The sequence below is a fragment of the Petaurus breviceps genome, unplaced genomic scaffold, assembly GCF_028583685.1.
Source record: "Petaurus breviceps papuanus isolate PSGF00001 unplaced genomic scaffold, PetGlider_PUasm1.0 90723, whole genome shotgun sequence".
Taxonomy (NCBI): domain Eukaryota; kingdom Metazoa; phylum Chordata; class Mammalia; order Diprotodontia; family Petauridae; genus Petaurus; species Petaurus breviceps.
Window position 1 is genome coordinate 1,234,433 of NW_027187323.1, and position 14,074 is coordinate 1,248,506.

General features: G+C 44.7%; 1 protein-coding gene and 1 long non-coding RNA gene across 2 annotated transcripts in view; one reads left to right on the forward strand and one right to left on the reverse strand.

The window, feature by feature from the left end:
• Positions 1 to 4,511: 4,511 nt before the first annotated feature.
• SCN2B (sodium voltage-gated channel beta subunit 2) overlaps positions 4,512 to 14,074 on the forward strand; it is an 11,696-nt gene continuing 2,133 nt past the window's right edge. The window contains exons 1-4 of the mRNA XM_069066703.1: positions 4,512 to 4,788; positions 11,614 to 11,780; positions 12,138 to 12,348; positions 12,798 to 14,074. The exon at positions 12,798 to 14,074 is cut by the window's right edge and continues 2,133 nt beyond it. Coding sequence (XP_068922804.1) covers positions 4,719 to 4,788; positions 11,614 to 11,780; positions 12,138 to 12,348; positions 12,798 to 12,997 — 648 coding nt within the window. The 5' untranslated portion in view covers positions 4,512 to 4,718 and the 3' untranslated portion in view covers positions 12,998 to 14,074. The remainder of the gene's footprint in view (positions 4,789 to 11,613; positions 11,781 to 12,137; positions 12,349 to 12,797) is intronic.
• Positions 12,801 to 14,074, reverse strand: part of LOC138145076 (uncharacterized) — a 14,260-nt gene continuing 12,986 nt past the window's right edge. Inside the window, exons 3-4 of the long non-coding RNA XR_011164091.1 lie at positions 13,181 to 14,074; positions 12,801 to 12,934 (exon numbers count right to left, since the gene is read on the reverse strand). The exon at positions 13,181 to 14,074 is cut by the window's right edge and continues 6,933 nt beyond it. This is a non-coding gene — a long non-coding RNA (uncharacterized lncRNA). The remainder of the gene's footprint in view (positions 12,935 to 13,180) is intronic.

A 14,074-nucleotide genomic window follows, 5' to 3' on the forward strand; every position in this document is an offset into this window, starting at 1 on the left:
TCTCTCTCTCTCTCTCTCTCTCTCTCTCTCTCTCTCTCTCTCTCTCTCTCTCTCTCTTTGCTTTTTGGAGGGCAATTGGGGTTAAGTAACTTGCCCAAGGTCACATGGCTAGTTTTGTTTTTGTCCTGACTCCTGCTCCACTACTCTCTACTATGCAACTTAGCTGCTAGAGTATTGACTATTCCCAACCACATCAACATTTTTCTCTTCTGACTTCTAATAACAGTATCTGCTTGGCACTTGATCTTTTTCTAAACCGTGTTGTTTTCTGGTTGCTTTTGTATAAATAAAGTCTTGTGGGCCTATAAAAGACTGTAAATACCTTGTGGGTAGGAATCATATTTTATATTGTTTTTTAATCCCACATATAGAATTTGATACAATGCTGGGTATATAATAAAGGTTTAATGATTATTTATGAAATAGAATTTCTATTTTTATTTTGTATTTTCAGGGACCAGAGTGGAGTCCATTGCAGCAGGGATTGAGGGAGATGACTGGCTTCAAAGTTCAACCATGCATTAACTATATGTATTTATTTTCCACTTGTTTCCCCAGTTGTAAAATGAGAGTGGCAATCCTTGCCTTTTTGAAGAACTGTGAAGGATTTTAGACTTCATAAGTGAATGATGTTCTCTTTACAGTATCTCCTCAACTCTTATTTAACCCTATGTAGATGATCCATTTTATTGATTATTTATGAAAGGTTTAATCTCTGATTGACTTTCTCTCTATCAACTAATAGGTTCTGAATCATCTCTCTTGTCAGTTTCTATGGGACAAAGGAGTGCAAATTAATTTTAAAATCTAAGTCAAACATAATAAAAAAGCTAAATTTGCTGGCACTAGAAAAAAAGTTCTAAGCTCAAATAGAAATTACATTTGTGTTGTCTGTTACTTTGGTTTATTCATTAAGGTTGATAATCTGAAGTTGGTTAATAACAAAATCTTTTGGGCTAATGGGATCATGGGAAGCTTTGAGCGTTGTTGGACAAAGTTCTCAAAATAATCCATCCCATAGGTTTCTATTCCTTAATCCTTAACAATTCTTTTGGCAATTCGTTAACCACAGAATATCAAAGTGGGAAAGGACCTTAGAAAGCATTTAATCATAGAAACATAGGGTTTGGAGCTGAACGATCTTTTCACCCTACTATAATACAGCCTCTATTGATTTTGAGAGATAGTTTATTCCTTGACAAGAAATAATCACATCCTAGATACCATATGGGAAAAATATGGAGCAGCTCTCCTGCTGTGTTCCTCTATCAGGGCATCTGACTCCTTACTTAGGCTCCTCTTCACTTGAGGGCTGGAGATGGTGGTGTAGGTGAAGGGCTGCTCCAGTGCCTAGAATGAATGCCCAGTTTGTTTCTTTTAAAATCGAAGAAATTTATTCTGAGCATTGCCAGATCCAATTCCTTCCCAATTTTGATGTGCTACAATAATAAAGTTTTCTGAATGTAGTTGAGTGGGTCTCCTCGGATTCTGAGCAATAGTTTAAAGCCCAAGCAACGTGTAGTAGGAAAAAGGAGGAAGCCGGCAACATCAAACTGAATATTTTCTGCACTTGGAGGGGCATGATGCAGCATCTTTGAGCTTGCTGCAGATGAAGGAAGAGTGATGGGACCAAATGCCAGTAAGGAAGATGAGGGCTTGGACCAAGCTGAGAACCCTAGCACGTTATGGCTGTAGACTTAGAAGGAATGTCAGAGATCAGCTAATCAAACCTTCTCATTTTATGAATGACTTCTGTCCTGGGGTAGAAATCCTAGGTAACCAGCAACTAGGAACAAGTCTCCTTTTAGCCCTGATATAATTATAGATAATAATCTCCCCTCCTACTCCACTGCGGCCCCATTTTACAGATAAGGAAGCTGCAGCCCAAAGAGACTGTGACATCCAAATTTCCACAGGAAATGAGTGGCAGAGGATTCAGGTCCTTTTACTCCAAAACCAATGTTCATTGCATTGCATTAAGCTGGCTCCTGAATTCAGGTTGCATCAGCAGCAGCATTAACCAGGATTTCATAATATTCAGGGCAGATTTGTATATAATTCTTGTACCATTGATTTATGTCACTCTATATGTTAGGGCATCTCCCAATGCTATATTGCAGCCAGAGAGATGAGAGTAGTGTAACACTCCCCACCCCCACTCTGTGTGCTTCTGCCAATGCCCTCCTTTCAGCACACCTGGCAGGATGTACTGCTGATGGCTACCCACAGAGAGCTCAGGATGAGAGCAGTCAAGGCTGTGTTTGAAACGGCTTTGGTTCCTGTTGAATGAAAACGTGAACGTCCTTTTTCAGAGTTCTAAGGGCATCCCAGTGGATGATGAGAATTTATCCTACCTGGACAGTACCACCTGCTCTTTATGTTCTCCACTTTTCCCTCTTTTTCCATCCTTGGTACCACAGTCTGTGGCTCCCTGTGTCCAGTGAAGAATCAAATAGAGAGGTCCATGCCAGAGTTGAGAAATCTAGGGACAGTTAATTTGTGAATTCCTTTTTTCATACAGTTGGAATAGCTATTCAGAAGTCACCTTGTCCATTGCTTCACTTTCAGGCACAACTACACTTATAAGTTGGGCAGCTGTAACTAAGGGGCAGCTAGGTGACAGTAGACAGAGCACCAGACCTGGAGTAAAGAAAACCTGAGTTCAAATCTGACCTCAGACACTTCCTAGCTTCCTGGAAAGTCATTTAACTCCATTTACCTCAGTTTCCTCAATCTGTAAGATGAGCTGAAGAAGAAAATGGCAAACCACTCCAGTATCTTTGCCAAGAAAACCCCAAATGGGGTCACAAAGAATCAAACAAAACTGAACAACAACAACATGCCTAAACTCAGACTACTCTTCTATTTTGGAATGTCCTTTCCATCTCCTTCTGGCCTGTCTAAAACCTGCCCATTCTTAAGGCTCTGATTCATTCCTCCTTCCCTCCATGCAACTTGCCCAGTTGCTTAAGCCCTTCCCCCTCAATTCTTTTTTCTCTAAATTCCTACATCATTTACCTTTTCAACACACCATTTATCAACTCATTACATGTTGTCATTTTTTTTTGAAGGGGGAAAGCAGGACATTTGGGGTTAAGTGACTTGCCCAAGGTCACACGGCTAGTGTCAAGTGTCTGAGGCTGGATTTGAACTCAGGTCCTCCTGACTCCAGGACTGGCACCACCTAGCTGCCCCCTATCTTGGCACTTACTGTTCTTTAATTGTTTCATATAGATCTTGTTTCCTAAATCAGACCATAAACTTCTTGAAGGTACTGTATAGTACTTTTTTGTTATCCTGCTGGTACCAAGTAACAAATTGGTAGTGTCTTCTTAACATGTATAGTAGGGTCTCAATAAATTCTTTTTGATTGATTGATGAGAGACAGTATGGCTAAGTGGGTAGAGATCAAGCGCCTTTCTTGAAGTCAGGAAGACCTGAGTTGAAGTCCTGTCTCTGATATAGACTTGTATTTTGTGTCTATGACTGTGTGACATAGGCAAGAGTCACTTAGCTCTCAGTGCCCTAGGCAGCTCTCTAAGACTGTAGGTTATGGTTTGTGGTTGGTTTGCATTGGTAGGTGTTTCCTACATCAATGAAGTTGCAGGCCAGAAGTCGGGGGGGGGGGATGTCAATTGATAGATGTATATTCTGTGTTATCTTACATTTAAATATGTTCACATAACAACTTTCCACGATCACTTTTTCCACTAATGACTCTTATGATCAGGCTGATTATATTCCAACCCTAAGCAAGTCCATCTTGCTATGACTTACACTGATATCAGCTTGCCTGTTTCTCAGTAGAGATGAAGACACTACCTGGTCATACTTCTGAGAATATCAATCGTTTATATGGAAGAGTCAAGGGGGAGAGGGCAGTTATTCCTTTAGTTTCCTTTTCCTGAGGCAGTTGGGGTTAAGTGACTTGCCCAGGGTCACACAGCCAGTAAGTGTCTGAAGCTGGATTTGAACTCAGGTCCTCCTGACTCCAATAGAGCTCCTACTTTAGTTTTTAAAAGGGGAGAATTGCTGAGAATGCTCTTTCACATCCTCTCTATGGAAGCCAAGCTGGTCTATTAACTTTTTCTCTGCATGACTTTTTGTCTTCTGCTCCTGTGACTTTGAAGAGGCTATCCTCTGTGCCTGGATTGCTCTCCCTCCTCAACTCTGGCTTGGCGTCTTTAGTTTCATTCAAGAATCATCTTGTACCACCTCTTGAAAGGGGCCTTTTTCTGATCACTCCAGCTTTTAGTGTTCTGTCCCCTTAACCAGAAATTACTTTGTGTTTACTTAATCTGTATGCCCGTTGTTATCCTCAGTGATGTAAACTCCTTGAGGACAAGTACAGCTTCATTTTTGTCTTTGTATCTCCAATGCCTAGTATAGCATCTTGAAGCCAGAAAACACTTAACTGAATTGAACTTGCTGCTGATTTTTTATGCCCTCCCACCTGCTTTGAAATAATCCACCAACCATAAAATCTTTCCTATGTCCCTTTTTTCTATCTTCTTCTTTCTTCCTTTTTTTTTTTAAAGCAGCAACAGACTAGCCAGCCATATTATAGAGGTGGAAATAAAGCTCCCCCAATATTATAAATGTCTTTGAAATAAATCCGTGCATTTTTTTTTGCATCCAACCACTGCTCACCTTCTAGCCCTGAGTTCCCAGATCACCCCCTCCCAGCCCCTAACCAAACTACATCTCAGTCCTTGAAAATGCACAGAGACGCCTGGCTACCTCGCCCATCCTTCTGTTTCACTGGGCTCAGTCTGTTTTTCTCTCTGGGTAAGTTAGACTGTCCATTTGCATGCTCCTGATGGGCAAAAACAGCAGCTTGAGCTAGAAGGGGTTTTGGAAAGGGGGACTTTCTAGGTTGTAGCCCCATGTCCTAGTTGAGGGGTGGGGGTAGGGAGAGATGTTGTTCCTGAGCAAGAGATGCTGTTACTTGCTTTTGACATAGAAATTTGGGGAGGGGTGTGGAATCTGTTCTACTCTCTTGTGAAAATTGTAAGCCACAAATTGAGAAGGGGAGTGTTTTTCCTTTAAGTTTTCCTGAGAAGGATGGGGTTTAGATGATGGCGGGGAGTCAGGGCAGAGGATAGACTGGATCTGTATTCTCTCTTTCTGGGATTTTCAGACTTGTTCCCATTTGATGGGGGTTTGGGATTGAATCTGATGCCCTAGTTGGAGGGGTCCGTCTCCATCAGAAACTTCGATTTAGAGTTGTGGTCCTTGGTTCACGGGTGGATTGGAGAGCCTGGAGAGAGTGTGTATAGAGGAGTAGTGGGGGCAGAGGGCTGAGCCTTTGGTCTTCCTTTTATGCCCTGGTTCACCAAGAATATTGGTCATTATTATTTTGGAAGTCTGTATGAGGGAAGGAAGAGGAGAGTGAGGTTGATTTTTCTTTTTAGATAAATAAATCAGGTCAACATTTGATGGGCTGAGGGCGATGGAGAAGGCACAACTTAAGATGGAGGCTGAAGAGAGTCAGACTGCCCTCCTCCCCCCAAATGAAGTCCATGGGCTGTGAGGGCTTGTGAGTTTTAAAGATTGGACTTCAGAACTGCCTGGTCAAGTCTTAACAAAATAGCCCATCTCCCCTCTTACTCAGGGTGAGAGGTTCAGAATGTTTGTACCACTTGTCTCATTACCAGCAGACTTCCTATAGGTCAGCCTGTCCGCCTGCTAAGTGGTCTAGGAAGTTAATTTACAAGCTCAATTTAAAGGTGTTCTTTGGATCTTCTTTACTTTCTTAACTTAATTGCTCCTTTAGCACTGATTTGGGGGTTATATCCATGAATTGAAAGAGAAAGTATGGCAATCTCAAAAGATCACCATGTCCTGGGCAAAGGGAACTAGAGAGGCATAGTTCCTGTCTTCTGGAAACTTATGTGATAAAACTGATGCCCTCATTTGGCATATTGACAGCTAAACCATTGAACTAGTAATAATATAATGGAATGGAAACAACACTGGAATTGGAATCAGAGCACTTGGGTTCAAACCCCAACCCTGGCGCAAACTATTTGTGTGACCATGGGCAAGTCTAAGCTTTTTAGGTTTTAGAAAACCCTAAGTTTTCTCATCTGTAACTTGAGAGATTGAATTGGATAACCTCTAAAGTTGCTCCCAGTTGTAAATCACTGATCCTCAGATACTCAAATATGGCAACCCATAGTAACCCACGATTCTGTGAATAATTAAACTTTGATGCTAATATACATTCAAGTAAAGGGCAGACAAGTAAAGGGTAGTTGGTGATTTAAATGTTTAGAAGGGATAGATTTGGGAGAATAGACCACCTGACCCATAACTGGAAAAGAAAACCCATTCAGGAACTGGGATTTCAGGAACTTCTTAAGGGAAGGAAGGCTTGGTGAGTTAGGGATCAGATCATGGCAAGGAGGCTTTCTGCCACTTGGGAGGTTAGAGTGGAATCGATGGAAAATAAATTTGGCAGGAATCAAGGAGGTAATAATAGTAACAAGCTAGCATTTATATGGTGCATTAAGGTATGTAAAACACTTTACAAATACCATCTCATGTGATCTTCACAACAGCCATGGGAGGTAGTTGCTATCATAACCTTCATTTTACAGATGAGGGAATGGAGGCAAATAGAGGTTAGGTGACTTGCCCAGTGTTACAAACTAGTAAGTGTTTGAGGTGAGATTTGAGTTTAGGGCTTCTTGATTACAATCCAGTGTACTATCCACCATATCACCTAATTGCTGTAGAATAAGAGACTATAGAAAAGGAGGAAGGATGAGGGAGTGAGATAATATGGGAGGGCCTGGTGAAAGGCTTTGCAGTAGCTTGTGTTGGGAGGGCAAGGCAATCCAGGGGGCAAGAGCAGGAAGAATCTTGTATTTGATGCATATTGTGAGAAGCCCTTATGGGTCTCTAAACAATGGTTACGGTTTGAAGAAGGTGGCTTTGATAGTGGCAGTTGATAGGATAGAGCAGTATTTTGGATGGAGAGGCCCTTCAGTAGGAGACAACAGCAACTTGGGGCCTTTGTGGAAGTGGGAGGTTATGGAGACAGTAGGAGGGGAATTGGCAGGATTCAGTAGCACAATTGTTATATAGCAAGAGAAGCAATAGACGTTTCATTTCTGAACTAAAGCTTTCCTTTCTGTGGTTCCACTGGGATACAGCCAGGAAGGAAGCGTAGTGATGATGGGTTTCCCAGAGTCTCAGAGTTTTCTGTTAAACCTCACTAAGTCAAAAGGGTAGAAGTTATGTTGTAAGTAGGTTTGGCAAGTGATGGAGAGAGACTTGTCTCTTAGCTCCATGCTTGAGATACCCTATTGGAATCTGGAGAATGGAGATTCCTTGTATTTCTGTTTTCCCCTTCTCCTTATTCCACTTAACGTCCATATTAATCTAGGCAAGTAGATGATGCCCAAGAAGGCTGGACAGGCTTCTCCTTAATAACATCCATAACACATCCAACTGAAAGCCACCAAGGAGAGGGCAGCTCACTTACCTGGTGGAGATGTCCATTCCCCCTTTGGGTAGCACTAATTATTGGGAAGATTTTCCTCACTTCACTCCTAAGTTTGTCTGTCTGCCTCTGTGTGACTTTGGCCAAAGAGGTCAAGGCCTTGAGGAAGAGTCCTAAGGAAAAAGAAACAAAAAAGACTTGAGAAGTCCTGGGGAGGGGAGATGGACGGAAGAGCAGACAAAAGTTTAACTCTATTACTAACTACCTATGTGTCCTTGAGTACTTCCCCTCTCTGGGCCTCAGTTTCCATCTGTAAAATTAAGACTTCAGGACTATATGTTCTCTAATGCCCTTAAGGCATTAAATCCCTTGACCTTAAAATTTTCAGATGCTTTTCTCTCTGAGCTGGTAGGGTTAAGGTAGTAAGCTCTCCTTCCTCTAGAGGGCGCACAGACTCTGCTTGGGATCTGCTGCAGCGGCATCCGTGCTGGAAGAGGAAAGCCTGCAATGCACCTAACTCGGGCTCTCACCCCGTGAGCTCATAGGATGCCGAGCTTTCGGAGACCTTAAGAGATCAGCATCCACCCTTCACATCTTACAAAGGAGGGATGAGAAAGGGGAAACCTACTGCCCCCAGCCACCCAATCAGGCAGCGTCAGAGTCAGGATCCCCATTCCCCCAAGCTTGACCCTCAGGAAAGAGGAATTCAAGCCGAGCACAGGGAGGGCTAGAGGGAGGGAGCAAGGGCCACCTCCATTCTGAGCTCATCCAGTCTGAAGTATCTCTCCTCTGCCCATCCCTGCTGCAGGATGAAGCTTTGATATCTCCTGGGGAAGGGGTTAGGGTTTTGTGCAATGCATGTTGGCCTTGCAGGGAAGGCCATTCAGTCCATCCTGCCTTGGGAGGGAGGGTCTGGTACCACTTACCTGCTGAGGTGGGTCAGGGCATCCCTCCCTTTAAGGCTCTCTGGGTCTTATTTTCTCATCTATAAAAAGAACCACTGGGACTAGAGTCGTTCAGTCATTTCAGTCGTGTCTAACTCTCTGTGACCCCTATTTGGGGTTTTCTTGGCAAGGCGACTGGAATAGTTTGCCATTTCCTTCTCCAGATTGGAACTAGAGATGTCGTTTTAAACTCAAGTCACATGCTTACTTTAAATTTTTAACATTAATCTTACTTGTATTGCAACGATCTAAATTTTTGCTTTTTTTTTTCTTTCCCCAAAAAGCTTTGTTAATCTGATTACTGTTTATCTGAACAGAGACAGAGGCCAGGGAGGGGTGGGGTGGAGTGGAGTGGCTGCCCAGAGAGGTCCCAGGTTTGAAGTCCCTGATCCAGAAGGTCCCTTTCACCTCTTAGTAACAAAAAACAAACAACAAACAAAAAGCCTGACTCTGACCTGCATGGTCTTCCCTGAGGAGACAAGCCACTGTTCAGGCTGTCCAGAATTATGCAGTCCTTAATGAAGTCCACTGCGCAGAGCAGATGGAGGTCCCAAGAGGGAAGTGAAGCTAGTCATTTGATGCTGCAGTGCAGCTGTTTTTTGGTTTCAGCTTAAAAAAAGTCAGAAAACAGGCCATTTGGGACAGAGAAAGGGACCCTATGGCTGGGGAGGTGCCTATCAGGGAAAACCCTTGGAATACTGTACTTCCCCCTCACTATTTTTCAAGGTAGAATTCAAGGAGAATAGAGTTTCTGACTATTAATTCTGTGCTAATCCCATTGTCTCCCCTGCTTATTATACATATTATGCTCAATCTTCTTGAGAGAAAATGAGTTTAACAAGGAACCTTCTGTTCTTTTTCAGGTCTGATATTTAAGGTACAGGTGCCATTGACTTCCTTGCCCTTGAAACTGCTACCAAGTAGAAAAGAATTCAGTATACAGTATTACAAAAGGAAACACCCAGAAGCTGAGAAATGCTAAAGCCAGAGGAGGAGCGGGTAGTGGGTGGTGTGGAAGCGAAAGCAGGAGAGTTGGAGAGAGGAAGGCAATGAGAGAGAAAGGGTTGGTGAAGCTTCTCTTCCTCCTCCAGACTTTTTGGTAAAGGAGGGGAGAGTGATTTGAATACTGAGTGAAAATGTGTGTGTGTAGGGAGGAGGTGGAACAGAGCAAGGGGGAGAAGCGCCTGGTTCATCTTCAGTGTCTTTCTGTCACCCTAGATACCGTCCCCTATACTATCTACTGAGTTGGAATCATAGAATCCTAAAATCATAGGATTTAGAGTTGGAAGAGGTCTTAGAAATGATCTGGAGCCTCCTACTTCTTCTTCTTTGGAGTGGGGAGGGCAGGGCAATTGGGGTTAGGTGGCTTGCCCAAGGTCACATGGCTAGTAAGTGTTAAGTGTATGAGGCCAAATTTGAATCCAGGTCCTCCTGACTCCAGGACCAGTGTTCTATTTACTGGGTCACCTAACCGAGCCCCCTCCCCTCCCCCCACTTCTTTTACATTTAAAAGAACTGAGGTCCAGAAAGTGTTAGTGAATTGCCTGAGGTTACTTAGCTAGTAGGTGGGAATATCTGCTGTTTCAATAGTACTCTAAAAGAGCAGCTGGTGGCTCTTCGGATAGGGCACTAGGCCTGTAGGGAGGAAGATCTGAGTTCAAATCTAGCCTCAGACACTTCCTAGCTGTGTGAGCCTGGACAAGTTACTTAACTTCTGATTGCCTGACAAAATGGATCCCCTGGAGAAGGAAATGGCAAACCATTCCAGTATCTTTACCAAGAAAACCCCTAATGAGGTCATGAAGGATCAAATATGACTGAAATGATGATGGTACTCTAAGATTTGCCAAGTATGCATATTATCTCATTCCAGCAACAAAGAGGTGAAGTAGTTGGTATTTTTATCCCTACCATACAGATGAGGAAATGGAGACTCTTAGAGATTAAGTGACTTGCCTATGGCTATACCACAGCTCGGTGGCAAAGTGGATAGAGTTCCAGACCAGAGTCAGGAAGCCTCATCTTCCTGAGTTCAAATCTGGCCTCAGACGCTTACTAGTTGTGTGACCCTGGGCAAGTCACTTAACCCTGCCTCAGTTTCCTCATCTGTAAAATGAATTGGAGAGGAAATAGCAAACTATTCTAGTATCTTTAGTGAGAAAACCCTAAGTGGGATCACAGAGTTGGATTATAACCGAAATGACTAAACAACAGCAACTAAGGCTACATGACTAGTGTCAGAGGTAGAATTTGAATTCAAGTTTCCCATGACTTAAGGCCCCGTGCTACTTCTTGTAGGTAGTATAAGTAAGCTTACATCCTGGGACATCTGACTGCAAATCCTTTGAGGTCTTTTTTGGAGGCAAATAGGGTTAAGTGACATGCCCAGGGTCACTCCACTAGTAAGTGTTATAGGCAGGATTTGAACGCAGGTCCTCCTGACTCCAGGGCAGGTGCTCTATCCAAAGAGCCAGCAGCTGCCTCTCTGTGATGTCTTACAAATCACCAGGGTAACTCATAAGAGATGGGAGGGAAGATCAAAGTCATCCAGTGGCTTGGTTCCCCCAGACTAAAATTCCAGAGAGGATCCCCTTGATAATTATAAAGAACTAGTTCCCCAACTCCCTTTCTTCAAAGACGACAACATAGAGGTCATTAAGGTGTTATAGTTTGAGCCCGTGGAATAATTTAAAGGACCTGCGGATGGAGGGAGGGGGAGGAGGAAGAGTGCAGCAGCTCTCTTGGCCTGCCCCCTGCACCAGAACTCTGAGCCTCAGCACAGAGAGGGGCCTCAGTGCTCTGGGATCAGCACGAGTGTCTGGGGAGGACTGGAGGAGGAGACCGCAGGGAGTGAGCCCCCAGAGAGCGGTACCAGCAGAGGTTTCGTGCTTCCCCTGTTGCACAACCCCCTTCCTTCACTTGATTAATTCCCCTTATTCTGCCTTCACTCCTGTACAACCACCCACGCTAGGTTTCCCTTTTTTGTATCTCCAGGGCCTCTCCCCCATCTTTTAGTTGTGGGTGGCAGAGTCAGTCACCTGCCTTCTCCTGCCCAAATGACAGCTGTTCATGCTTCCCCCTCGCCTCATCACCCCCTTTGTTGCCCTTATTCCTTTGCACCTCAGGCGTGGAGGGGCTGGGCTCTCCCCTTCACCCCAGCTCCATCTTCTCTGGTTCTGTGATCATGGATCACAATCAGGCTTGTGATTTTGTCCCCAGTGCCGTCAGCATCGAGCATGGAGGTCACAGTTCCCATGACACTCAATGTCCTCAACGGCACCACTGTGCGCCTGGCCTGCACTTTTAACTCCTGCTACACAGTGAACAATAAACAGTTCTCCCTGAATTGGACATACCAAGAGTGCAAGAATTGTACTGAGGAGATGGTGAGCTGGGCTGGGAGATGGGATGGGGGCTCAAGAACAGTTGGGCTTAATGGGTAGACTGTCTTCCCTCTGGTTCACATTCTTGCTGCTGAGTCTAAAGTCCATCTGGGCTGGAATTTCTGCCCAGATTAGGAGGTTTCTTCAAGGAAGCTTTGAGGATAGAAGGGTAGAGGGACAATAAAGGGAGACATCATTCTGTCCAGTGTGTTGGGGTGGCAGGGGAGGAAGGGGGAGGGTGGGCCTTTTGGTAACCAGAGTCTAGGCCTGGGAGGGAGGTGAGAGAGTATGGTTAGTCTATTTGTGGTAGCTTTAAAAATTCCCCATTCTGTATTCCCTTTTTTCCCCCCTCATGACCAGTTTCTCCAATTCCGGATGAAAATCATTAACCTGAAACCTAACCGTTTTGGGGATCGGGTGGAATTCACAGGGAACCCCAGCAAGTATGATGTATCTGTGACCCTGAACAATGTACAGCTGGAGGATGAGGGCACCTATAACTGCTATGTCATGAACCCGCCTGACCGCAACCGTGGTCTAGGCAAAATCCACCTACAGGTCCTAACACAAGGTGAGCCTTGGGGTGGGAAGCCAGGGGAGAAGGGAAGTGAATTAGGGCAGCTAGAGGGAGATCTTCTCCTTTCCTCTTCTTCTCCCTCTTTCTTTTCTTTTTCCTCCTCTCTCCTTTCCCTCTTTCTCTCTTCCTCTTCCTTCCCAAAGATGAGGGGAAGGAGCCCTTAAGAGGTTCACCAATCAGGAGTAATTGGTGGCAGGTGAGTGGGAAAAGGTGATGAAATTATTCACTTAATCTTTCTTGAGCTGGCAAGGCATCTTGGTGAGTTTTTTCCAAAGTAATGGACAGGGCTGTAAAGAAAGACATGTAGATTTAATTCCCTGCTCTGATTGTGACTCTAAACCCTCGGAGGGAATAAGGGTTATAAGGGAATAAGCTAGTTCAGGGTTGGTGGCCCTGCCTAGTCACCAACCCCAGTGTCATCCCTCCTCCCTTTCTCTTATCAGTGCCCCCTGAACGTGACTCAACGGTGGCTGTGATCGTGGGTGCCTCAGTGGGTGGCTTCTTGGCTGTCGTCATCCTGGTACTGATGGTGGTCAAGTGTGTGAGGAGGAAACAGGAACAGAAGCTGAATGCGGATGACCTGAAGACAGAAGAGGAGTGTAAGACAGATGGGGAGGGCAACCCAGAAGATGGCACCAAGTAAGGGTGGAGGGTCTCTTGACCTTCCTCCTCTTATGCCTACTTGTCTCCCTCTCATTCCCCACCCTACACAGTGTACTCCTTGCCTACCCCTCCCAGTGTGCTTCTCTTAAGCCAGGATTCCAGCCCCCAACTCTGTGCCTCCTACTCACAGCCCTCCCTACCCCCTGGCCCAAGAGTGACTCACCTCTCTTCCATCAGAGACGCCCACCGTTAAACCAACTGGGAATTGAAGTTCAGACGGGGTATAGGAAAACAAAGGGCCCTAGTAGGTACCACAATCAGCCTGTATAAATGCTCATCTTCTTCTGTGAGAGGAAGGTAAAATGGGGCCCTGTGTGAGAGGTAAGGAGCTCATACCAGGATTCTAAAGATGGAGAAGTGTTGGGAGAGGATGATGGCAGAGGAAGAAATAAGCCCCCTCAGCCTGTCCACAGCTTGGTTTGAGTCTCTACTAATGTATCAGCCTTAGAGAAACCCTTTATAAGGGCCATTCTGGCCTTGCTGGAGCAACCCCTGAAGATGATCCTGTATGCTGTTTTTTGCAGAATTCCATGGGATTTCTCCTAACAGAAAATCCTCTCAAAATTCATCAGGTTTTGGGGGGAAGTCTGAATGAGTTCCCATAGTTTGGGGGTCTCTGGTGAACTAAAGTGCATTTCCTAGATATTGGAGGCTGGGAGCAAAACCCAAGAGAAGCAGGAACCTTGTTCTCAGTATTCTCTCCCCAGATCATCTACAGAGTTCTTCCACCTCATAATTCTATGCCCAGGAACCCCTTGAGTTTTTAGGGTGAGCTTACTAGAAGAAATGAAAGTCATTTGAGCTGGGCATGGGTGGAGGGAGTGTGTAATTCTAGGTATGCTGTCTGGGGGTGGCTATTTTGGCACTGGTTGCCTAGTGACAGGAAAGCCCCAGTTGCAAACCTGGTTGGTGGTGGAGACACCTTTTACTAGCAGTCTCTGCTAACTGCCTTCTCAGATAAGATGTTCACCTCCCCTCCCTCCGCCCAACCTATGCCTTAGGAATATTCAGTGTGTGTGTGTGTGTGTGTGTGTGTGTGTGTGTGTGTGTGTGTGTG